General features: G+C 40.6%; 1 protein-coding gene and 1 long non-coding RNA gene across 9 annotated transcripts in view; one reads left to right on the forward strand and one right to left on the reverse strand.

Moving 5' to 3' along the window:
- Positions 1-25,773, forward strand: part of LOC140912784 (uncharacterized) — a 120,566-nt gene that overhangs the window by 55,144 nt on the left and 39,649 nt on the right. Inside the window, exon 1 of one of the 2 annotated variants that reach the window (XR_012159378.2) lies at positions 19,523-19,658. The exons of the other annotated variant lie outside the window; for it this stretch is intronic. This is a non-coding gene — a long non-coding RNA (uncharacterized LOC140912784). Of the gene's footprint in view, positions 1-19,522; positions 19,659-25,773 lie in introns of those variants that run through there. 2 annotated transcript variants of the gene reach the window in all.
- ANO5 (anoctamin 5) overlaps positions 1-25,773 on the reverse strand; it is a 95,492-nt gene that overhangs the window by 14,707 nt on the left and 55,012 nt on the right. For all 7 annotated transcript variants that reach the window (XM_073347828.2, XM_073347829.2, XM_078853247.1 and 4 more), the window contains 11 exons: positions 21,629-21,697; positions 20,049-20,333; positions 19,431-19,544; positions 16,581-16,696; positions 15,547-15,681; positions 14,066-14,171; positions 13,906-13,966; positions 11,922-12,073; positions 6,222-6,296; positions 5,186-5,408; positions 2,194-2,363 (listed from right to left, as the gene is read on the reverse strand). In XM_073347828.2, coding sequence (XP_073203929.1) covers positions 2,194-2,363; positions 5,186-5,408; positions 6,222-6,296; positions 11,922-12,073; positions 13,906-13,966; positions 14,066-14,171; positions 15,547-15,681; positions 16,581-16,696; positions 19,431-19,544; positions 20,049-20,333; positions 21,629-21,697 — 1,506 coding nt within the window. The remainder of the gene's footprint in view (positions 1-2,193; positions 2,364-5,185; positions 5,409-6,221; positions 6,297-11,921; positions 12,074-13,905; positions 13,967-14,065; positions 14,172-15,546; positions 15,682-16,580; positions 16,697-19,430; positions 19,545-20,048; positions 20,334-21,628; positions 21,698-25,773) is intronic.

The raw sequence follows: 25,773 nt of genomic DNA on the forward strand, positions 1-25,773 counted from the left end.
CCTAACTGCTGCTTTAGGCACATAAATCCAAAATCTAGATCCTCCAAATCCTCACTCAGCAGCCACCTAATCCTGTAGATATCTAAACCCCCTAGGTACCTAAATTTTCACCTGTAAAGTCCCAGAGGTGAACAAACTTCTTTGGGCATGTGCAATACTGTTCAAATCATGAGTTTGCCAAGCTGTTCAGAGCCAAGCTCATGTCTAAAACTCTGGCAGAACCCTGAAACTACACATTTTCCCCCAACTATCTTACCTGCAGGGTCTGATCTGGTAGGCAGGCTTAGAGGTCGCCTTAGGCCATGCCTACCAGATCCAGCCCTGCACAAAATACAGCTGTGACAATACGACAATATCCTGCCATAACTTGAGCAAACCTTACAAATTTAATACCTTTTGGGTCCCTTATATTGAAAATGCAAACTCTGTATTATTGTACAGAACTTCTTTAGGAGGAAGGCAGGATTAATTAAACCTCTGGAAGGTATCAGGAACTTCAAAGGTCTTTGGGGGACTGTAAGTGTGAAGTGGATTTCCTAAGAAATACTTAGGGGTGAGGGGAATGCAAATGACCCACCTCAAATCCATCCTTTGGAAACTGCATTTTGTGCAGAGACTCGTTGGCTAATTACATAGTCATGATCTCTTCAAAGAGCCATGATGGGTAAATGAGAGACTCTTACTCTTGAGGGTTCTTGTTCATAGCAAAGGGTATGGTGAACTTGAAACCACAGGAAAACCCCAGGTTGAAGGACTGCTCCTGCCAGAGCCCAGGTTGTACTTGGGGTGATCTCTGGTAAGCTATTAGCATGTGTGTAGGTTTTATTGTCTTTAATATGTTTTCTCTATAGTGCTTTTACCTGAAGAATATGTGCTTGCTTAGAAAGAACTTTTTGGTAACTTACAACTGTGGCAATTACACTGTGTACCGTCTCTGAGACGAGAACGAAAAAGAAATCTGCTTAGGCAGCCTGTCTTTCGCTGGGAATAACACAGTGAAAGCAGGAAACTGTTCACCCTGGAAATACCTGGTGAGGAAGGAGAGAGATACACATCTCTCTCCAAGAAAGGCAATGGCTGCAAAGCTGAAAGACCAAGAATGGGTTCCCTGGCTGAACCACTGAAGTGAAGTACAGGTGCAGTTGCCCCAAACTGTGACAACAGCCTTGGAGGTGGTCATGATGCCAGAGTCACCACTATACTAACAGTCCAGTGACTAGAGAACTCACCTTGGTTATGAGAGACCTGGGTTCAAATCCACACTCTGCCTGATTCACAGCAGGGATTTGAACCCAGGTCTCCCATCTTCCAGGTGAGTGACTCGCCCAATGATCTATGGGTTATTCTGGGCGAGGGTTCTCTCAATCTCTCCTGCTGAAACTATTTCACATTGTGTAAAACACTTAAATAGTCATTGGGGTAGGGAATGGAGCCCAGGTCCTCTAGGAGAATACACTAATTGCTACTCTATAGAGTTATTCTCACTCTCTGGTCCAGTGGGTCAGGTGCTCTAATCACTGGGTATAAGATGGCTGGGCATAAGGGAGCTGCCACAATCACCATAATTTTTTGGCAAGAAAGAGCTGAGCTGGCTTAGGAGCCTAACTCCAGGACAGGGTTCACAGCTGTGAATCCCGAGTAGAGGCAAGCATCTTCCTCCAGCACCTAACTCCCTTTGAGGAGCAGAGCTTAGGCCACATCCCTCTCCTCTGCATCTCCTTTAGTGTAGTTTACGCATCTCCCCTCTCAGCTTGCTGGCTTCTCTGAATCTCATTCTTAACTACTTAACTCGACCCTTCCACTGTATAGGGAGCCTCGGCAGCTAATGTAGGGCTGTGGATTCTACTGGGTGGCAGGGTGCCTAAATGTTAAGCGTTGCAATGTTGACCCTAAGTTCCCTTTAAGGATCTAGCTCTAGATTCTCAGATATACCGGACCTCCACTTGGTGTCCCCAAGGAGGAGGGGTGGGAGCCCTAGGTAGCTTTCTATTATCTTTTTCTCTTTCTGATCCTGGGAACAGTCAAGGGCTGGTTCGGTCCCTGTGCCAGTTTAGAGCAGCAACAGAGCATTCATTCCAAGCACCTTCCTACATTTAGAAAACTTCTGGTATCAAGGGGATGGAGGCAGTGGTGAGGCTCTGGTCAACTGTATTTATTACATATACTCCTCCTAAAGTCCAGAGGAATGCATACCTCTTCGTTTCTCCAGCGACTAAACATATATGTATATTTGCCAGGGTATCCCACAAATTTCCCTTTGAAGAAAGCCACATAGAAGCAGGATGAGTAGTAGTTGACAAACTGGAACAGGAACATCTTCATAGTGAGTCTGTTCTCATACTCCAGGTGAGTTCTTGGGATCTCTGTGAAACCAAAATAAAACAGTTTTAGATTCCCGTTAGCCCATTTCAAACATGCAGATTCATAAATGTTTGTCACCCTCAGTACTCTAACACCCCAACATTACGGTCAGGAGCCAGCATTCCTATTGTCAGACAGTATGTCCTCTATGCACAGCACAGCTCTGAGCAGGGAGGGACATGGGACTCATTCTAGAAATGCTAATCAGATCAGATTTCCCCCTTTTCACATACCAGCTATGTCACCAGCTCCACCTTGGAATCTTTCATCACTTAATTCCTCAGAGCAGCATTTCCCAAACTGTTGGTTGTGCCCTCGTGGGGTGAGAAAGTTTCCATTTTGGCAGTAAAATAGAAACCTAGCATAGATGGAGAAGATCTCTTGTGTCCTGAAAGAGAATCACTTGCTGCAGTTTTATAGGGCCGGATCTTCAAAAGTACTTTGCTCTCATAACTTTAAGTGGGAGCTGTAGGTACTCAGCACCTTTCAAAGAAAGGCCAAAAGTGGGTGAGAGCAAAAGAAGGATTCCTATTTGTCAGGAAGATAGTTGAAGCAAAGAGGTAACATGCTGGTGTGAACACCACAAGGGTGCTACTGAGGACTCTGCTCCACTCATAATCACGTTTTCCATCATGTTTGCTTCTCTCAATAGTGGAAAGCACTAATCCCACCGCTGGTAAAATAAACTGTAAAATATCATTCGATAAATAGCCATTCTGAGCAGGAGGAGACAGAAAAATAAACCACAAGAACTCAGGCTGGCCAGCAGTGGGCCGAATCTCGCGGTAGACACACTGGACGAAGCTGGAGTCGGGAAAGGGCTACTTTATTCTTCCCCTCACAAATGTTACTGAGTTTGGCCTGACAAATAATTTCTGGAGTCCATAAAGGGCTTTCAAGTAATTGGACAGTCAGAAACAGGGGAGTCACAATAGGGAAATATTTGGGAACTCTTGTCTTAGAATTACTGAAGTGACACATTTTGCATTTGGGTTCAAATTTTACTCTCAAACTTTGACTCCACTGGTAATTAAACCTGTGCATCTCAGAGCAAAATCTGGCCTAATTGTTACATATAATTCAGGAATGAAGGTGGCAAAACACATTCTTGAGAGATATAGTCAATGTTTCATACTCCTTTCTTCCACTAAAGCTTCAAGTCTCAGCAGAGTACAGATTCTCTTCTCAACATTAGAGGGCAGTAGTCACACAAAAGCGAAGAAGTGGATGATCTTTTCTGATTTTAGCTGATCACCACAAAACAGTGTGAGCTAATTTACAGAGGTCAATGGTATTTCACAGACAAGGAATTAGTCCTTCACATTAATGTGCAGACATAAAAAAAATGATTGTTTGAGCTTTCATGCATGTATTAGTGGGATTTAGCAGGATTCAATCTGAAGATGAAAAAACAAATTAAATAGGAATCATTTTCTCTTCTATGCAAATGATTATCTTAGTAGTTTATTTGTGCCTATTATCCCATTATTGGACAGAAAGGGGAATAAAAGTTAAGAGCCAGACAACCAAATTTATCCCAGAGAAGTAAGCAATACAGAACTACAGTTCTAGATGAGGTTTTCTTGGGCCTCTTCTGCTCACACTGAAGCCAATGGCAAAACTCCCACTGTGATTTTGTTACAAATAGGGAGTAGGTAAGCTCCGACTACATAAAGACAGGCAGGAGCAAAGAGAGTGAACTCTCACAGTGCACAGTCCAATCCACAGAGTGTTACTGACATACTCCAAGACAGACCCCTCCCTATCCTTACATCTAGAAGTATGATGCCAGGATTAAGACTATCTGAATACTTTAGCATTAGTTTCACAAACTAACATGTTAGTGGACAGTACTACTTTAGTTTGTTTGTTAAAACTGAACATTTGGCAACATACTCATTCTCCGTGTAATGCAAAGCAACTTCGAGGAACTGAAAAATAATAAGAAACCAGATCATTCCCTCCCAAGAAAAACACACAGAGAGGGCCCTGGGAGAGGAAATTTCTACAAGCACCTCATCATGCAAATAACCATACACACTCCCATGTCGGCAATGGGCCTCCAGCAACATCCTCCAGTTCCTAGACAGCGTGGCTCTATTGGAGATGCACTATCAGGGACCCCCACCTGGTCACAGTCATGAGGAAAAAGATGATACAGTCCTAAATCCACCTGTTCCTGCCATCAGTCTGTCTAGTTTCCACTCTCTTCCCTGTATGAATGCTGGATCTACAGGCTCCAGGACTGTGGAAGCTTTCCTCACCCTCGTCCTTTTCCATAAGGGAGATCCAGGTGTACAAATCTGGGTGAGACACTTGTACCCAATAAAATTAAGGAGCACGCTTATTTAACTGGTATAATTGTCCTACTTGACATAGAAAACACAATCACAGGTAGTTCATATTCAGGACTTCTAAAGGAAATTCTGCTAAATCAAGATGGTTTGATCTTGCTTTGAAGAGTTTAATATTATACAGAATTATAATTTTTAATTAGACTTCAGAACACGATTGCCTTGGTGTCAGGATAATTCCAGCACATGCAGACATTATAAAAACAGATACACCCATAACAAGACAGAGCCACTTATGACAATAGCTACTCAGATACAAGTAGACTGAGTGAAATTGTTCAACTTTGTCCAGCATAGCCATAGTTACAAGACAAAGACTCACCACAAACCTATAGGGCTTGGGCACAATGGAAACTGTGCATGAGCAAGGAAAGCAGTATCAGGCCCCAACAGATAGATTCTACTTTTAGTGACTCCATTATAGAGCGGAATGTCTCCCTGGCAATTTTGTTCTCTTGCAAGTTGCTTACCCATATCAGTGATCCAGACAGCTATTTTCTCATATAAGAAATTCAGTATCATGATCATGACAAAGTTCAGGCATGATGCGGTAACTGAAGTTGCCAGCTGTGGGGTCAGTAGTCCACTGATGGGTTGTAGAGTTTGTGTATTCTCCATGATGCTGGCAAAGGCAGCATAGACTGCAAGACGGTACACTATCACAGCTATCATACTAGCTATGATCAGGGAGATCTAAGGAAAGGAGAGAGATGTAGAGTATATTTACACTACAACACAGTTGCACACATGCACTTTAAGAATGGAAATTCATAGGGTCATGCTTTAGATTTTTTTTTCTTTAGTTCTTTTGGCTATGAGTTCAGGAGCACTGAAATGCAAAGTACACAGATAAAATACTTTTGGTGGATTATGTAACTAATATAACAGGGTATTTCATCAGAATAGAAGTTTGAAATTTAATAATTCTATTCAAAATACACATGTGGGAAGACATTGGACTGTAGACTTAGAGATGGAGAACACCTGTTAAATTTTTTGTTCTGGGTCTGTACAACATCTAGCACAATAAGGTTCTGCTCCATGACTAGGACTCCTATGTGCACGGTAATACAAATAATGTATAATAATTATAATAGTAATAGGTAGTCCATCTCCCTGCAAACTCACTATCTGTTTATATAGCTATCAAACTGACACTACATTTGATCTTAGCCAAAAAAAATTCCCCTTTTATTTTTAAGCATGATAATCATGCAGTTTTCTGTATTAGAATAGATTGTTTCAAAGATTGGTTACACTAAGGGGTGAGCCCAGGTGAAAGTTGGCTCTAACCTAGCAAAACTCACCAAATCATTAGTTACTGATAGATCTTCAAGATCTTTATCTTCTCCATATAAATTAAAGCGTACTTTGCATGACAGCAGGAAACATGCAGGATAGTATTAATTGGGAGATCTAAAACAACCACTGTAATACAAGTTAACATGATAGTGAAGATCAGTGATTGTGATACATGTTAAAGTGGTGATTCAAAAAGATGCTCACCCAGAACAACACTGTAGTTCCTGAGATGCAGAACCGTACAGCCTGGCTAGTTAGAGGCAAATAAGGCTCCATCTCCTGCAACAGTCAAGCAAGCACAGCACAGTTCACAATCCACATACATATTTGGACCCCAAGCAGCACACAATGCCTGGAACAGCTGTGTGAAAGCAAACATCCTATGAAAATCATTTTAACCCCTTTTATTCTGAAGAATGTATATTGCATGGTTTGCGTGTGGTAGCAAAGAAATCAGAAGTGAAGAGGCCAATAAACAGTATGAATAATAAAGCCAATAACCAGGATAATAACCAATAGGTTAAACAAAATCAGTCACAGTGCCTGAAGGACGATTGTGTTTGCTTCCTCCAATTAACAGTATTTGATTTTGAGAACAAGAGAGAATTACTGCTTTAGTTCCAAGTCAGTTGTAATACAGCTCTGGCTTCAAAATTTCATGACTATTTTCAGTGTTTTTCAAGTCAAGGTTTCTTACAATAAATGTTTACTTAAATGTACTAAGTTGTTCCACACAGCCACAAAGCATTTTACTCCACTTCTTCAAATCCTTTTTTTCAGTTGAAGAAATGGTCAAGTTTATTAGTTGCCAATCTAACTGCACTATCATGCAGCTATATCTTACCCAAAAGATTATTCCCATATAGCACAAGAACAGTTTCCCATTTTCATGTAAAGTCCTCTTTTTAGCAACCATTTCTAACTCCTAAAATATCAGATCAGATGAATTAACAAGGGCTAATACCAAGGGCAGAGAAATTAGTACAGCACATATGATCTGTTAATTATGTTACTTACGCATGGTCACTGAAAAAGTTATACAGGTCAAAGGTGTGAAAAAAATCACAGCTACATTGATTAAGGGTCTGAAAAAACCACAGCCCTGACTGACATCGCAAGGCCAACAAATCCCCAGTGTAGACACAGGTCTATTGATGGAAGACAGCACATAGATAATTTCAATCAGGGAGGTGGTGTTTCTACACTTACAGAAAGAAACATTCCATGATATAGGCTGCATCTACAGTACAAAGCTATCCCGCTGGTATAGAATCATACGGTTAGACGAGATCACAAGGGTCATCTAATCATATAGTCTCCATAGCGTGGAACTCTCTAGGACAGGGCTGGGCAAACTCTTTGGCCCTAGGGCCACATCTGGGTTTGGAAATTGTATGGCAGGCCATGAATGCTCACAAAATTGGGGGTTTGGGTGCCGGAGGGGATGAGGGCTCCAGCTGGGGGTGCGGGCTCTGGGGTGGAGCCAGAAACAAAGAGTTCAGGGTTCAGGAGGGGCTCCGGGCTAGGGCAGGGGGTTGGAGTGTGGGGGCTTCCAGCTAGGGGTGCAGGCTCTGGGGTCGGGCTGGGGATGAGGGGTTGGGGGTGCAGGAGGGTGCTCTAGGCTGAGACCGAGGGGTTTGGCGGGTAGGAGGGGGATCAGGGCTGGGGGTTGGAGTGCAGGAGAGGGTCAGGGGGTGCAGGCTCCGGAAGGCTCTTATCTCAAGCAGCTACCGGAAGCAGCAGCACATCCCCCCTCCGGCACATACTCGGAGTGCAGCCAGGCAGCTCTGCGTGCTGCCCCATCCACAGGTGCCGCCCCTGCAGCTCCTATTGGCCACGGTTCCAGGCCAATAGGAGCTGCGGGGGCAGCGCTTGGGGCAGGGGCAATGCGCGGAGCCCCCTGGCTTCCCCTGTGCATAGGAGCCGGAGGGGGGAGAGACATGACTGTCTAAAATGTACTTAAACTTTTATCAATGAATAATTCTGAGCACTCTTGTAGCTTGATTGGCATAAGTTATATTCAGTGATAATATACAATAAAAGGCTTCCTCCTTAACGGAATTATAAAAACAACTGAAGTTAATGTGAGATGTATACAAATATTTGAGGATTTATTTAGGCCCATAATATGCGGTTCAAGTATTTCTGACAAGGTATATACTATTTTGTTTTAGGAATGACTGTCTCCGAACTATTTTAGGCTATTTGACACATAGTTCGTTTCCTACTTAAGAACTGATGCTGTATAGTGACCAAGCCTTAAAATTTCTGGGCCAAATTCTCCTTCATTTACACATATACTGAAGCCAGTGAAAGAAGAATTTGACCTGCTATGACCTGTATTTTCACCATCAACTATTGTGATGCTAACTCAGCAGAAATAGCAAACAAGGTGAAGATTACTTTCTCACAATGGGTAATTTCTGCATCAGTGTATCCAGTGAGGGGCAAAGACCTTGAATCATTGCAAGTAGTGATGAGAAATTGGTTTTACAACTGATGCAAAGCTAGCCTCAGTGCTCTGTAAATGCAGTGAACTGTATCTATATTACCTTTTCAGTTTGCAAAATTAATCTGTTTGAAACCAATGTCCCTTCACACTTTCAGTATCACACACTAGATAATGAAAGGAAATTAAGCTACAGTGTGGCTAACCCGTATAGTTTTCTATGGCTGAGCAATGACAGGGATTGCTACAAAAGCCTCTGAAAATCTGCAAAGATAACAAATGCTCTCTGTCATAAAGAAAAGGATCACAAGGTAACTGAGGTTTTAATGGCAACTGTCACCACATGCTCAAAGAAAAAAAAAACAGCTGTGGATTGATTTCTTGTTCTGTCTTATGTTTCATGTTTGAGACAAGAAAATACATTGATGGCCAACTCCTGATCTCCTGTACAAAGACAAAATAAACCATTTTGCACAGGGGTCCACCATGCTTTTGGGGGCGATGGAATACTTTCTGAGTCCAGTGGCACCAGCAAAACTGCTCCAGATATTCTGCAACTATAGCTTATACGTAACTGTATAAGCATCTATGTTTGCTTCACCTTCCATGACCCAACACTGGGATTTTAGGCCAGTAGATGTACACAATCACTGCCCACTAGTCATGCCCTTAGTTCCCTGTCCAAAACCCACTATGCTTTGCCATGGACAGTGAGGCTGCAGCTCTGCAAGACACAAGAGTTATATGACTTTCCCATAGCCTTTCCTCCCTACATAGTAGAACCACAGTGGTTCTGCTGCCTTGTGGGTACTGTGGAGCTATACAAGAAGGGAAAGTATTTAGCCCTAAGCACAGACAGGGACACAGGTCAACATTATTATTAAACAGGCAGATGTTCCTTTCCAATTAGTTTGATCCAGTAGTCAAAAACAGGTACTTGCCTGAAATGTTCTTTTGATCAATCTAAAAACAAAACCTCCACAGAGCTACACCCATGGTCTTGTGCTCTAGCAGTCATGCTGTGTGATCTTCAGAGATATTTATCTCACTGTTGGAGTGCATATCACACTGAGGCATAAAAATGACCATGGTGCCCTGGCATAAGCAGAAAAACTCTCAGTGAGAAAAAAAGATCAATGTATATTTCTCCTAAAAAGTACGGAGGCTTGAAGGGAAGGGCCATGTTGTTCATATAACAGTATGCTGTTTTAACAGCCATGGCTAAATTGAAATTTTTCTGCTGAATAATGTGTTACTTTCATGTATCTATTTGCATGACTGGTAAAAAGGAACTATTTAAAACATAGTTCCAGGGACAAAGAGTGTGACTGAAACTGTCCACTTTAAGATGACAGAGGCTATTCCAGAATGCAAGAAATCTCAATCATATATTCTAGAAACTTGCAAATTAACACCTGCTTAAAAAAATTTATAATGGAAAAACTAAAAAGCACATACGATCTAACTGCATCCCTAATTAAACTTCAGACTCATATCAAGGGCCTCCACAAGGCTTACTTCCCCAGCACTTAACACAAGCAAGTTTAGCTATCAGAGGACAAACACACCACCAACTTTTTTTGCATCTTGTTTGTGTGAGGAGTTATTTGTCTTGCACTGCATTCTGCAATGAAGACAACAAATGTGTTTTCTTTCATTTGGAAAAAGTATAGGTTTGTTTCAACTGGAAATAGAAAGGAGGGATACTTCAGTTTGTGCTGTATCATTATTTCTGTATTCAGCATTCCTTTAAGTAAACAAAAATGTCTACTGCACGGAAACCCGAAAGCCAGTATGACTTTTGCTATCTCTGCGCAGCAGACTTTTCCTCTTCTCTACCTAGTACTTTCCATTGCTTTGCAGCATTCCTTATCATGCAGACAGCAAACATCTGTTGAATGGTCATTTCTCCTTAGCTACATTGTGTGTGTGTATTGTGAGAGGCTCAGGCCAGATGGCGACAGGAGAGTGAGTATTAGAAGGCAGATATATTAGTCCCAGATTAAGCAGGTCCATTTTCCCTGGGTAAGGTACCAGGGGCAGTTCCAGAACAAGAAGGAACTTGCTGGAACAAATTCAGACAGGCAGGCTAATTAGGACACCTGGAGCCAATTAAGAACCTGCTAGAATCTATTAGGGCAGGCTGGCTAATCAGGGCACCTGAGTTTAAAAAGGACCTCACTTCAGTTTGTGGTGTGTGTGTGTGTGAGAGGAGCTGAGACTGAGAAGGGGTCCTGTTGGAGGACTGAGGTGTACAAGCATTATCAGACACCAGGAGGAAGGTCCTATGGTGAGGATAAAGAAGGTGTTGGGAGGAGGCCATGGGGAAGTAGCCCAGGGAGTTGTAGCTGTTGCACAGCTGTTCCAGGAGGCACTCTAGACAGCTGCATTCCACAGGGCCCTGGGCTGGAACCCAGAGTAGAGGGCGGACCTGGGTTCCCAACTCCTGATCAGACACAAGAGGAGTTCACCTGGACTGTGGGTTCCACCAGAGGGAAGGGTCTCTGACCTGTTCCCTGACCCACATGGTGGATCAGCAGAGACTATGGGGATTGTTCTCCTTCCCTTTTCCCATGCTGGCCAGTGATGAGGTTAGCTGAGTGAATGGCAGGTTTGAGCCACTAGCAAAAGTGGCCAAACTGAGGGCTGCCATGAACCTCTGAGGCGAGCAAATCTGCCAATAAGCGCAGGACCCACCAAGGCATAGGAGGAACTTTGTCACAATGTCTCTCTCTCTCTGTGCATATATATAGTCATATTACTTTCATGTGAAGAGTGAAAATTTCAGTACTTACCATGCAGCTACCTGCTGCAAGAAAATAATAAATGACAAGTTATGGGGCCAGATTCTGCCCTAGTTTAAACCTGATGTGTTTCTATTGTGTTCAATGAGATTGCACGGGGTCTGGGCTGACTGAATTTAGTCCTATAAAGTTCTATATGCCAAACTCTCTACTCCCAGACATAGGGCTTGTTGAAAAAAAATTCATCTACAAAATCATTCTGATGACATATAAGGAAAATAATTTTACCAAGTGTTTGCAACATCTTTTTGATGCTCTCTATATATCTTGGTTCTTCTATAACCATCATCACCATAATGTCGGAGTGCTTATCCTTTTTTCAACCAGCTGTCAGACATGACCGTAAATGAGAGAATTTCACTGACTTGAGTGGATTTACTCCAGATTGCTCCTGGTATAACAGACAGCAGAATGTGCCTCATTGCTTCGTGTAGCACAGTACCTGAAAGTCTGCCCTGCCCTCATACAAATGGTTCACTGCCACCATAGTGTCACAGATCTTTACTCAGCAATTAGATACTAGCTAGTTCCTAAGACAGAAGTATCACATTACAAAAAAGTGTTAGTATGGAATTTTAGCATAAAGTTTTATTCATTTAGGTGTCCTCTCAACAGACATCTTCACACACTGAGCATTTTTTTTTAGATTACCTGAGTCACTGGATTTTTTTTTTTGTGGGTACATTTGGCTTCATATTCTGGCCTCAGCTGGAGCTGTTGCTGTTCCTCTTCAAAATCAACCAAATCCCATTCATATTTGAGTCTAGCTTGTCGCCGCTTCCAAAACTCCAAGAAAAGTGTTACTATAAGTGAAAAGTGTCAAATAAGCCCTGTTATGAAAAGTGAACTGACAGGTAGGTTCTAGATACCATCCACATTAAACAACCCTTCTCTCCTGTGTCTCACGATTGCTATTCTATTACTTCTTCTCTCAATGTGATTTGCCTGATGTTCATTCAGTGTATCAGCCACACAAGAAAGCTCACTGCCAAGAGCCGTAACATGAATTAGATATATTTATTGGTAAATTTAAGTGTAAATGTGAGTAGAGCACAGGATGACGAACTAGCAAGCCCTCATGACCACACTAGATAAGACACACACATTTTATTACAATGATTAGTTAAAACCCAAGCAGCTACACAGAACTAACAGATAAGCTGGGATATTTCAGATCAGGCTGTTGGGTACGAGAATCTATTATGGAAACATCTTTACTATAGATAAGCAGAACTGTTTTTCAGTAGAATGCTTTCCAAAGTTTTACATGAAGCATCAGATGCTCTTTTGAGGGTTCTTTTGATAAGATGGCATTTTGAAGATACTGAGCTTTTGATGTTTCTCAGAAAGTCAAGGGAGAGCCTGGCTTAAGAACTTTCTTTTTTGAAATAGCAGTGTGTAGAGGCTTGTGTGTATATTTATATAAAAAAATGATGAGGCCTTCTACAAACTGATCTAAAATGCTGTAAACTTCTGGTAATCTGAAATGTCTGTATCTGAGTTGGTAAGAGTTTGTGGGTTAAACACACACAAGAAAGAGAGTTTATGTTGTAGTGCTCTGTAAACCTTGGTAGAACATTCTGGAAATACAAACTTATTTATGCCATTCAAGGGATAATGTTTAAAAGTAAAAAAGATCTTGAAGAACACAGGCTTAAAAATCTATTCATTCTGAAATTTCCTGAAAGATCCCAGTGTAAAAGATGGTGCCTAGATGCTAAGATGATAAATAGACATATGATAGACAGACCTTTGTGGGATAATGGAAACTCTGTAATATGGTTATTTCTGGTGGGCTAAGACATTTGATACATTCTTTCATGCTTTAGTCACCCAAACAGGAAAGAAGGTTCTTCATTAATTAAGGTAAAGAATAGGAAATAATAAGCATGCTCTCACAGACATTTACAAAGATGCATATGAAATTTAACAAAAGAACAACCATCAAAGTCAATAGAATTTTGTATCTAAAATGGATATGTTAAATGGTAACAAAGACAAATACATGCTCACAGGAAGTCTCATCATAGAGAAGACAACTCAGTTAAATACATCTGCCTTCTGCATCTTCAAAATACACTCATTGTCTGATTTCTCTAGTGCAAAAGTGGGACAATGTACGGGTCCTGGTCCTAAGGCTACCTATAATAATGCATTCTTTGAGCCTATGTACTACTTTCTGCTTGTGGCAGCCATCAATCAGAAGTAGAAGAAATTTGCTTCATAGGGTCAGAAAGAGAAACTTTATTGCAAGGATTAGGAGAAAAGAGAAAACACAGTCTGAACTGTATAAAACCTGCTGTCATGTAGGGAAGAAACTAGCGATGTGTTCACTACAAATTAGGTTATTAAAAGAAAATTAATAATTGTAACATTAAGAGTGACTTGCAGATAAACAATTCTGCAAAAATACAGTCTTTTAATTGCATTGCAGCAGGTGTGTAGGTTGTTTAAGGCACTAGGTTATGTTTTCTGTAAAGAGCAATTCCTCCACAAGTTTAAATTATTTTTATTCTTTGATGGGGTAAATATTTCTAGATTTAAGGAAAAACAAAATGGCTTTCCCAATGTCCCTGAAAGGTTTAGTCAAGATCTCCCCATTGCTTTAATTAACTTTGTTATCAAATATACTCACCCCATATGCCCATGAAAATTGCAAAAAAAAGTGTTGCCACGTTATCAAACAAATGGGAGTACTGTAACAGAAACACACAGGGACAGGACAATTCAGTGACAGAACAGTTTTAAATAAAGCAGAACATGACAAATAAATAATTGCAGAGTTGGATACAGACCTTTGAGGATTCACATGTGGTGTTTAGCTTCCAGTACTCACAATTCCCATCACAAAGAGGACACATGATGATCTCTCCTCCAATCGCAGTGGCACAGATTTCTTTGCTGAGGAGAAGAAGATGGTTTTACATTTTCTTCAGAAGCTCAATATGACATTTCTTTTGGAAAAAGATCAAAGCTTCACTTGTTCAAACTTAAGTGTTTTTAGCTTTGCTGATGATGTGTGAAGGTTACATCCACTGATGCAACTGTAACAGGGTCAGAGAAACCTCCAGGAAAATCCCAGTTGCTCCTGGAAATGGAGTTGGTGATTCACTTGGTGCCATGATTCCCTCTGTGTCAGTACTGAATCAGTACTTCAGCATTCTGTTTGGGAGGCACTGTGCTGGATGTACAGTCTTTCAGATGAGATATAAACAAAGGTTCTTTCTAATCTGGTCACTAAAGATCTCATTGCACTTTTTGTAACTTCAACTTGCTTCTTATTTTTACTTCCTGTTCTATATTGTTGTGCAGTGTTGCTGTATGATGTTAAGCAGCTTCCATTTTTTAATCATGAGCAGCTGTATTGCAGGGCTAGGTGAAGTGACCTGTGTGTATACTTTTTAATGACCATTTAAGTCTGAATGTGCATAGGGATCTTTCAGGAAGAATGTAGGATATTATGACTATAACACAAGTCTCAAACTGGCATAGTTCAGCAGAACAGGGCACATAGGTACCCATTCCTGAATGTACTTTTTAGCTACACACGTCAGAGACCAAACCAAACTTGGAATGTCCACTACATGTGAAGTCTGATTCATCTCTGATGGGGCATGTTCTCTGCATTGCTCCTGGACATTTTGGGTAATTATTCACCATTGTTGGCCCTCTGAAGCAGGCAAAAATTGCTTTCACTACAAGATGGATCAAAACTGGAGGGTCTAAGGAAACAATGAACAGGTGATACATAAACAATCTTTATGGGAGAGAAGCTGAAGCAGGCAGAAATGGCAGTATCCTGAGGACCCTACCAGCCACAGCGTTGCCCAAATACTAGCAGACAGAAAACGCTTTGCCAAATTTAAACAAAAATTTCAACTTCCAACTATATGTTAGATTTTACTGTACAGTGGACAGTTGTGCTCTATTTGTGCAACCCCATTTAAGCCACTGGTGGTTGTCGGGGCGTAACAGAGCAGAATTTTCCCCCCTGCTTAAAAACATTTTATGTTTGCTGCTTTTCTATAATGAGCAAAACTGCATTCTTTAGTTGGCTTTGTATTTTCAGAATAATTCTAATTTGTGATTTTTTTTGGTAAATGTTAATGCAAATTATGACTTCTACATATACAAAAAATACTGAGCATAAGCAGTTATGAAAATGTGATACTCCAAAAACACAGTATGCAACTAGACGTTTTAAAACTATAATCCTGATTTTTAACAAACTAGGTAAAGATATCTCTTTCAATGTAATTTTGGCAGTTGCACTCACCTGCTCATATTTTCATCCATTGTAAACCAACCATACAGAAAACAGATTAAGCCAACCACTGCTGCGAAGAACAGCATTTCTGTGTAGAAACCCAGCCAGGCAAAATAGATTCCAATCTTCTCTCCATAGTACTTCCTGCACACAAAGAATACAATTGGGTAGGGAAACACAGGAAGACTGCAAATCACAAAAGGCAAAACTGGCAAGACCCAAGCAAAACTAAAGACAATGGGACAACTTCTGACCTCACCTAATAGTAAATCCAATGATTTATGCTGTATAAATGAGATCTGAATCTAGACCATAAATGAGAGTTACACATGTTGAACAAGCACAAGATGGACCTTATTTAGGGAAAAGATGAAGCTACCCCTTGTTTTCCCTTCCAGGAATACCTTGCTTAAGGAACTCTTTCCTCCACTCTCAATATAATGAAAATGCAGATTTACCTGTGTTATGCACCAAAAGGGGATAGTAGAGTATAAAATCTAACGGTTCACAATGGCTCCAAACGGATCATTTTAAAAGAACTCAATATTTATCATAACAAAAGCAACAAGGTGTGTTACTAAAGGAACAAATGGACTAAGGAGACACTGATTGAATCTCAGGCAGGTTTATGCTAGGTTTTAGGCTTAATTAGAGTTAAGTTTCAGGTTCAGATTCAATGTGCCAAAATCTCATTGACCGTTCTTGAAACATTTCTATCTTAAGCGGTGAAAGAGATCAACTGATTTTACAAAATACCTGATACTCCTCAAATTTTTTTTCTGCATCTGATGCAGATCTGGAAAATTGGCCTTTCTACATTCGGCTGGTTTGAATGGCTTTGGATCTGAAGTAAAGAGTTTTGCCTGTCTCTAATAAAACATACATTGTGTACTCTCAGAGACGTGCCTGTTTAGGCACCTGTTTTTCTTCAAACATTAGAAAGGAATAAAAAAATCCCCAGGAGGAACAAATTACAAATGAATGCAGTGAAAACCAATGAATTGTGGCCACATGCAATGAACACTTCACAGCCCATACCTTACCTAATGAGATCCAAAGGCTGCTCCTTGTAAAACCGTAAAAACCTAGCCCATTCCATATACAATGTGTATCTCTCATTGTCACAGTTTGGATCATTTGCCTTCTTCCAGTATTGGCACTGTGTGGATGTGCACAGATTAGAGGAGAGACAAAGAAACTCATCAGAAGACTAACACATTACACTAAAATATGCAAATCTGAACAGCAACACATCCTGGGTGAGTTTTAGGGCCACCTAAAATTACTTGGTGCTCAACATCATAACTCATCCCTAGAATAGCCCTTTCAACACACAATATTTTAAAACGTATGTACCCACAGACCACTTGTCAACATGAAAGGCCTGCATATGTCAGACGTTAAGGAAAATTGCACTGATATAGCTATTTAGTGTAAACTCTTAATATAGGGATGCTGCACTCTCGGAAAATGGGCCTTTCACTTCTGATTTCTTCTAGTAAGTTACTGGAGTAAGTTGTACTAGTACAAGCCATGTTTTCCATTGGTATAGCCTGTCTACATTAGGAGGTTGCAGTGGTGAAGCTACATCAGTGCAAATTTTCCTGATGTAGATGAGCCCCAAACAATTCCCACCTCATGAAACAAACTCAAGTCCAAATCCCTTGTAGGTCAGAATCAGGTTCTTTTGATAAATTCCATAATCAAGGGCCTTCCACTGAGAGATATACACAACACAAAGATATACACAACACAAAGTAAAGCTATTTTCTGTTTCTTCAGAGATTGTTATACTGTGTTTATCACTGCAGTTTCTGTGGCTATAATGCAAACATCCACTAAAATAAGACTGCCACACTAATTCACTTCAATGGTAGGCTGTACTTTCATAGACTTTCCTATTGTATGACAGAATGCTAGGAAGAAGAGTTTTCTGATCATTTCAGCTTCCTATGAAATGAATAGGATGGAAGTACTGGAATGTTGTCAATTCTCCTGTTTTTATTGCATTTCTTAAAATGCATTTCTTTCCCAGCTCCTGGAGTCACATGACTATAGGTATGTCTACATTCTGAGTTGGATGTGTAATTCCCAGCTCGAGGAGAAATACCTGCACTAGATATAATTGAGCTAGTTCACTAAAAATAGAGTGTAGCTACATGGTTTAAGTGGTGGGAGCAGCTAGCTGCCCTGAGTACAATCGCATCCAAGACTCTAGGTACACACTTGGGGCAGCTAGCCCCTCTTGGGGCTCACACCTCCACAGCTATACTCTATTGCAGTGGCAATGTCTCCTTGAGCTGGGAATCACACCTCCAGCTCTAGACATTCCCTTATTGAGAATTTCTGCTTCTGTTTTTTTTTTTTTTTTTTGAAGTCCTCATTGTTTGTTCAGAAAAAGCATGTAAATATGACCGAAGGGCACCCCGCAGGTTCAAAGATCAGAAAGTAAGTTAAAAAGAACCCCAAATATTATATTTTAAATAGCTCATGATTTTTAAGTCAATATCATTATTCTGGGAGCCTCACTCAATTTTCAAACTCTTGAGGTTGCTAATACTGGTATTGTGTGGAAAGGCATCAAAATTGTATTTTGGCACCACCGCTGTTATTGATTATTATTTGTTTCTGATGTTGCCCACAATGTAATTGCTGCTTGCCAAGCATATTAATGGCACAGGTCCTACCCTGCCAAGCTTAAAATCTGAAAACCACCAGAAAACTTCCCATTCACCCAAGTAGCTGGCATCATTCCTTTCAACAGAAGTTTCTGGTTTTCAGAGTATTTCTTTGTCAGATTTATGGTGTGACAGAAACTTATCAAAGGATTGTCAAAAAATAAACAAGTGATTTAAAATGCCACTAGGCATCATAGGTTTCAGTGTAGCAGCCATGTTAGTCTGTATCCCCAAAAAGAACAGGAGTACTTGTGGCACCTTAGAGACTAACAAATTTATTAGAGCATAAGCTTTCATGGGCTACAGCCCTCAAATAATTATTAAAAAAACAAATAAGGAATTAGATTAGAGCCTCACAAAAACAATACATTAAAAATGCTACTCGGAGGTAAACTTCCACTGTAATACACTGGTATTTAGTAGCATAGCTCCCTCCTGTTTACACTAATAGGGGCTGCAGGGCTATATGCAGGTATTCCATGTTTAAAGCATACCTTGAAGAAGTCGTTCTCAACCCATGGCCGGCCGCGCACACAGCTGCAGCCCATGTCACATCCTCAGGGTCATACAGGTAGCATATATATTGTGTGGATGCAGCCCACATAACACACAGAAAGCTGCATATGTAAATAGGTTGAGAAACACTGCCCTAAAGCAAAACAGAGAAAGCTACCATCCTTACAGACTTTACAATACTGACAGTATGCCACCAGAGGGCATCCTGATGTGGAGAAATGCCCGCACAAAACTGTAGGGCTAAATTTATCCCTGGTGTAACTACTTCAGTGGCATTTTATACCACATATAGATATGACCCACAGGGCTCAGCTAAAAATGTTATTAATTTCCTTGTTTTCATCTGTCTTTGTAATATGTTACTATAATAATTTATCTCAAAATGTAAAATAAAAACATCTATAAAATGCATTGCAGTGTAAGTCACAATACTGAATTCTGTGACTGAAACACTTAGGTAAACCCAATACACTTGAGGAAATGGAAAAGCACTGTAGTACATACAGAAACAGCATAACAGGGCTGGCAGATATTCCTTCTACATCACAGCGCAGGAGATCAGATAATAAATAAAAGCTGAAGGGGTTGGGGACCAAATACATTTCAACTGAAAACAGTAATATTGCAGCAGGCAAAGCAAATGAGGGAGGAAAGCTGGACTGTGATATATCTTTGGGAATGCAAAGCTAAAATACTTACATCATGGAGAGGGTAAGCAGCTGTGTAGGTGCCATTACTTAACAATCTTTTAATCCCAAACTTTTTCTTCCCTTCTTCTGTTCCATAGGGGCACCGTGTTAGAATATAGTACACCTAATATGCAAACACAGAGAGTTTACTCCTCTTCTTCAATAATATGGTTTAATACCACACTCTACTGATGGATGATGGAGCACTGCTGATGGGACTGTCCAATCCCCCTCAAAGGTAATGTATTGCAGTAACTGCAATATAGGGGAAATTCAAGGATCCTCAAGTCTCCAGCTGGAACAAGGATGCCCCAGCTGCCCCACTGAGAACTGGTTTCTCAAATGCAATCTGTACTTAGAAAGATACACAGACATCAGATTTTATCACATAACATCCAGATTTCAGAGTAACAGCCGTGTTAGTCTGTATTTGCAAAAAGAATATAACATCCAGAGTTACTGTACCATACAGCAGCAAAGTAATCGACCTTCTGTAGATTCAGAACTCAAATGGCTGTCTCAGCTTACTGTTTGATATGTGACCACACACATCCCCAGTCACCCACCCACCCACAGGCCTATGTTACATTCTGCATGCACATGTAAACAGATGGGTTGAGATACGTACTATTCTGTTTCTCATGGATGGTGAGAAGAAGGTGCTCTCATTCTCAATGAGGTAGAGCTCCTGCCTACTTTTGCTGAAGGGTGCCGTGAAGTAGTCTGGTTCAGGGTGCATCACCTTCTCCGGTAGCCTAAACGGTCCAAGCATACAATCCAATGGGTTCTCTGCAGTAGAGGGAATATCATTTTCCTTGATGGGCACTTTAATGTTCAGCACTTCAGCATATGTGATCAGAACCTCCCATGGGGCATGGATCTTCACAAAATAAGTTTTGCCATCTTCAGATTCCTGTACAAGAAGAGTTAAGCCTGAGGTCAAACTGAGGTGGGGTGGTTTTTTTTAGATTAAAATCAAGTAAGAGGGTATCCAAAACTTTTCTCTCTTTGTTCTTTTATTATCTTAAAGGCTTACGTTGATTCTAAAAAAATAGGAGGAAAAATTTCCCTCCGCCAGAAAGCTTGTATGATTGATCGTAGTGGGTATCTGTCCTCTTTGCACTGATTAGAAGCTTATGAGGAAATTTCAAACTGCATCAAACTTGCACATTAAAGGTCAAATTCTCCAGCCTACTTAAAGGCCACAGAAGACACTGAATGCATTGGAAATGGTGTGGTTCTACAGAGCAGGCTATTCAGGGTATAGAAAACCCACACAGTAGTCAAAACTCCCTGCATGCAACGGTGCTGTGCCATCTCCCAAGCAGAGATGGCAGTTTTAGGATTGGTCTACTGAAACTGCTGGTGTGTAGACCATGGAATCCACAAGTGTGCAGATTTCCCTGCAAAACACCCTGTAAATCAGCAGTCATGGAAGCATGCGACCCTGTTACTTGCAGCAGAGGCTGAGGAATGATTCCCGCAACACACATCCCTAAGAATTTCTCTGCACATAGTATATGTGAGGGTCCGACTCTAAAACAGTAATATTTAACCACTGGCTTACTGGAGCCCCATCTCTGGGTCTCATGGAGTCTGTTGGTTTTGTCAGAAGTTATTTTGCTCCACCTATTCTCAAGTACAGCAAGGATAATGTTGATCAGAGAAACACTCCCTCCGCTGTCCAAATCATATGAGGCAGAAAAGTAACACTAAACAAATGGACACAACTGCCACTCCAAGCCTTTCCCCATCCTGATCCTAATCCCCCACAGGATATGAGTAATTCCCATTGACTTCAATAGATGTTACTGGCATGCTGTGCGGAGGGGCTGGAGGGAGAATCTGGCCCAATCAGAAGTTCCTTTTTACACTGGTCTCCCTGTGTAAATGAACTCACAGTTCAGTTATTTTGGGACCATTTCCTTTTCATTACTGAGTAAAACAAACACAATCACTTCCTCCTGAAGCATAACAGTTCTCTTCTCTCAGTGCTTAAAATATTTATCAAGAAAAATTGCTCCTATATTAGCCTATTTAACTTCAGTTTCATAGTTTGAAGTACTGAAATCCCTTAGAACCACTGATACAATGGTGGATAAAATCTTGTCAGAACAGACCAACCAATGTATTCTCTAGCAATCTGAAAATTCAGGTATTTCGACCTAATTTGCTCTGTATGACGAGAACACTGAGTTTTTTTTTTACCTTTTTGTCTTCTGTTTCTAATTCCAGACCAGCCTTTTGTAGATTCTTCTCAAATTCTCGCCTTCTTTCCTGAGGATAAATAAAGAGACTTTACCAAAAAAAATGAAGCGGAGGCAGTTTTTACTTCATCTGTCAAAAACTTTAACCCTCCCTGTATCCCTGTGTATAGGGTCTGATCTTGTACCCATCAAAGTCCATATGAGTTTTGTCATTGCCTAAATAGGAGCCAAAGAGTAATTTTTTCAAAATTCTACTTTGTTGCCTTTTAATCACCAATCTCTTTCAAAGTTGCTGTCACAGAGTAGCTGGTCCCTGTGTATTGACTCAGACTAGCTCCCCAGACCAGAGTAGGTAAGCCCAATCCAGCCAATTAAAGAGAGCTGGGCTACACCTGGGCCTATAAATGCACTGTTAGTGGGCAACTGGGAGAGATGGATTGTGACAGCCAAACTGGAGTGGTGGGTCCTTGGAGCAAGGGGCTCAGGAAAGCAGCCCTGGGGGCTGTTGCTCTAAGAAGGGAGCACTGACAGACTGGTAAACTGCCAGAAGCAGGAGAACTAGAGACTCCTGGAAGGGGTGACCGTGAGGCTAAGGAATGAATTAAGACTGTTTTTTGGTTTGTTTGTTAATCTGTTGAGCAAATAAACCTCCTTGCAAAAGACTGAGCATGGCAATACATGCTTTGGAGCAAAGGAGAAGCATGGCCCTGGTGACAGTCGCTAATTGCACTACATCCTGGATTTATCATTTAAACTAAATAAGCAATACCAATCTTGCTTCCTTTAGAAATTGCTGGCAACACTCTTACTGCTTTCAAGATCAGGCCTACAATTAGATGTATTTTTTTTAACTGAATAAATATTTCTACACAATACTTTTGGGCCATTCATCAAAACATTAATTTTCAACCAAATTTCCTTTAGACATAACTATTTCTGTATGAAGGCAATTTGTAAAGCAAGAATTCCATAGAACACAAAGAAATGCAGGATACTCCTTTTGCATTTGACTGTGTGTCAATGGGGATCCCATGTCTTATGGTACTATATGCTAAATAGATCAGTATGTTTACTGATCACAGTAGCCTTGCACTCTCCTCTGAAACACCAAGTGTTGTGCCAGATGGACTACCAGCCCGATCCAGTATGGCAAGTCCTATGTTCCTAGAAACTGATTTCCTATTGAGACAAAATATATCTTCCTTCTATGACTTTTATGATTTGGTTAATTACTCTTTTTATAAAAAGAAAAGGAGTACTTGTGGCATCTTAGAGACTAACCAATTTATTTGAGCATAAGTTTTCGTGAGCTACAGCTCACTTCATCGGATGCATCCGGTATGCATCCGATGAAGTGAGCTATAGCTCACGAAAGCTTATGCTCAAATAAATTGGTTAGTCTCTAAGATGCCACAAGTAGTCCTTTTCTTTTTGCGAATACAGACTAACACGGCTGCTACTCTGAAACCTACTCTTTTTATGTATTGAGCTGGAATCATTTTGACTTTTACATTTTCTCTGTCTCCCATGCGAGCATAGCACAGACACAGAATTGTAGTTCACTGAGTTGATGGTCCGATCAACACAAAACAATGCAACTGAAAAGGTGAGAGCACAACAGCCATTACATTCAGGTGGCTTATCTAAAAATGATGCCATGTTATGGGGCAGGTACTCAGCTAAATAGAGCACAGGGGAGACTGTCAGTCCCTGAGTCTCAGCCCTACATACAGGTTAGAGCAGGCTGGGGTCTGCTTTAATTTTGCAACAGCCAGCAACAACTCCTCACTCTCCCTAGCCCCTGCATTAGAACCTGTGGGAAGAGGAGAATTAGGAGCCAACTCTGCTGGTTCTATGCCCACTGGGGACTCAAACATATTGGCAAAATCATCAGCAGGAAAGTTACGGACAGTCTCTTCATCCTTTGTGCTGCTCAGGAGGTTCAGGTATACAGAGGACCAGAGACTCCAGCCCTAAGTGACACATGCATATATTTTATATAAAATACCCCATGAAATAAACTGTAGTACCATAGGATAAATGAAATTATTATGCTCCATTGATCACCTCACCAGCCCTCTGTCCACTAATTCATCTTCTCTGAAACTTATTCTGGTATTTTGTAGTCCTCCAAACTTTCAAATAAACCATCTTAATTTTTTTTATTTTTAAAAAAATGTCAACTTGCCGGGGAAAATTTTCCTTCTCTTGCAAGTATGGAATTTCCCCAAAAAGTCCCCTGTCCCAGGCTTAGGATGGGCAATATTTTTTCTAGACATAAACATGTCACAATTTAAAAATTCATTATCTCATAATCCTGCAGGATTATAAATGGGGGCCCATATTATTGCCTCTACTATAGACTCTTTGTGTCATCCCAGAACCACAGAGGAATAGTAAAACTAATTTATACAGTTACACTAGCTTTACACCACCACTATTGTTGGATCATATTAAAGAAGTTCTGTATTAAAATCACAAATGAGTTTGATTCCCCATAGTTTAAATTCCAGGGTATTACTAATTAAGAGGACTCTTGGTTTTTGGTACTGTTTCTCTCCCTCTATGTGTGAAACTTGCAAGCTGCTAATTGTGTTAGTACATTCTAAGACAGAGTCTGTTCTCAAAGCAATTCACACAGAGAGAGACTCAAAGCAATACTCTGTAACAACAGAAACAGCACCCAGAGACTCCCCACCATTTTCTTGTATTAACAATTGTGATTAAAATAGAGATAGAGGATGTATGGATGCTTGGTGTGGATAATAACTGAATGATCAGGGGGGTGCCTGCCTAAGAATCCAGTGTCCATCGGCTGAAGAAAGCGTCAAGTGGAAATAACCAGAGGACCCCCGGAGGGCAGACTGGAATCCACCCAACAGCCTCAAGAATGGGAGAACCAAAGAACAAGATAACATCTAGCAGCCCGGAGCCGTCAGGAATGTGACATCTGCTGATTGATTCAGCAACAGCATGATGAGGCAATTCCCATAGACTGGCATAGGAAGAAACCCCTATAAAAATGGACTCTAGAAATTGAGAACTTTGGGGGGTCTGATTCTGCAAACCAACTTCCAGGACCATCAGATGTGCATCTGACAAGGCCCTGCTCCCTCCTCATGTCCAGGCCACCTGGCCAGTGGCTTGGCATGAGCAACTCTAAGGCTGGTAACTATGATAACAACCTTGCAGAACCTGTGTGTGTGTGTATGAATGAATGAATGTGTGAATAAATATGAAATTGAATGGAATGTTATAGCTATAACTAACTGCTTACTATGATTCTTTCTGTATTCACAATAAATGTGGTATTTTGCCTTTTCCCCTTTAATAAGATCCTGCTGGTTTTTATTTTATTGGTATAACACTATGGCATCCCCAGGACTGACAGACAGAGGTGAAAAAATAACTTAAAAATTCTCTTAAGTGTTTCTAACAGATATTTTCTGGAGCACATGCAGCATATGCAGGATACGTGACAGTGTGAGGGTGGGATAAACTAAAATCAGCACTCAGGGAATGACCTACAAAACTCACTGACAGCTTTGCTTCTCACGGTCAAGATGTAGCCATCCCGCATCTATGCTAATACGACTTTCATTTCAAACCACACCATTGTGTATTCCCTATACACACTGAAGTGATTCAGTATGAATATACTGCCTAAAGTGGACTTAGATCTGAAAACATATTTGAGAAGATTACCTAAATTAGACCCAAAGTCCAATGGGAACAGGGGAACTAATGCAGGTTTAATATCATACATAAATAACGTATGATATTACATTCTCATATATTCTCAGTTATCTAAGAAAGATAAACACATATTATAAAGATAAATCCATCTCTTGATAACAATGCTGTTTGTTAGTAACAATAATCAGTAAATAAAAAAGGGTAATAGAGTAAAATTAATTTTTAAACTTTACAGCACATTATCCCTTATGATAAATTTTAAAAAGCTACTCTTGAGCAACAGATTGTTATGCTGAAAAAGTTTGGTGTGTGGTAGAACATCCACTTCTGTCTCGACTGAAGTCCATCTGTGCAATTTTGGGCCCTAAGAAAAATTACAAACATTCTTATATCAAAAAAATAATGAAATATGTGACCAAATTCTGTGTTAATCTAAGCCTCATGCAACCC

Source organism: Lepidochelys kempii, chromosome 6, assembly GCF_965140285.1.
Source record: "Lepidochelys kempii isolate rLepKem1 chromosome 6, rLepKem1.hap1, whole genome shotgun sequence".
Lineage (NCBI taxonomy): Eukaryota > Metazoa > Chordata > Testudines > Cheloniidae > Lepidochelys > Lepidochelys kempii.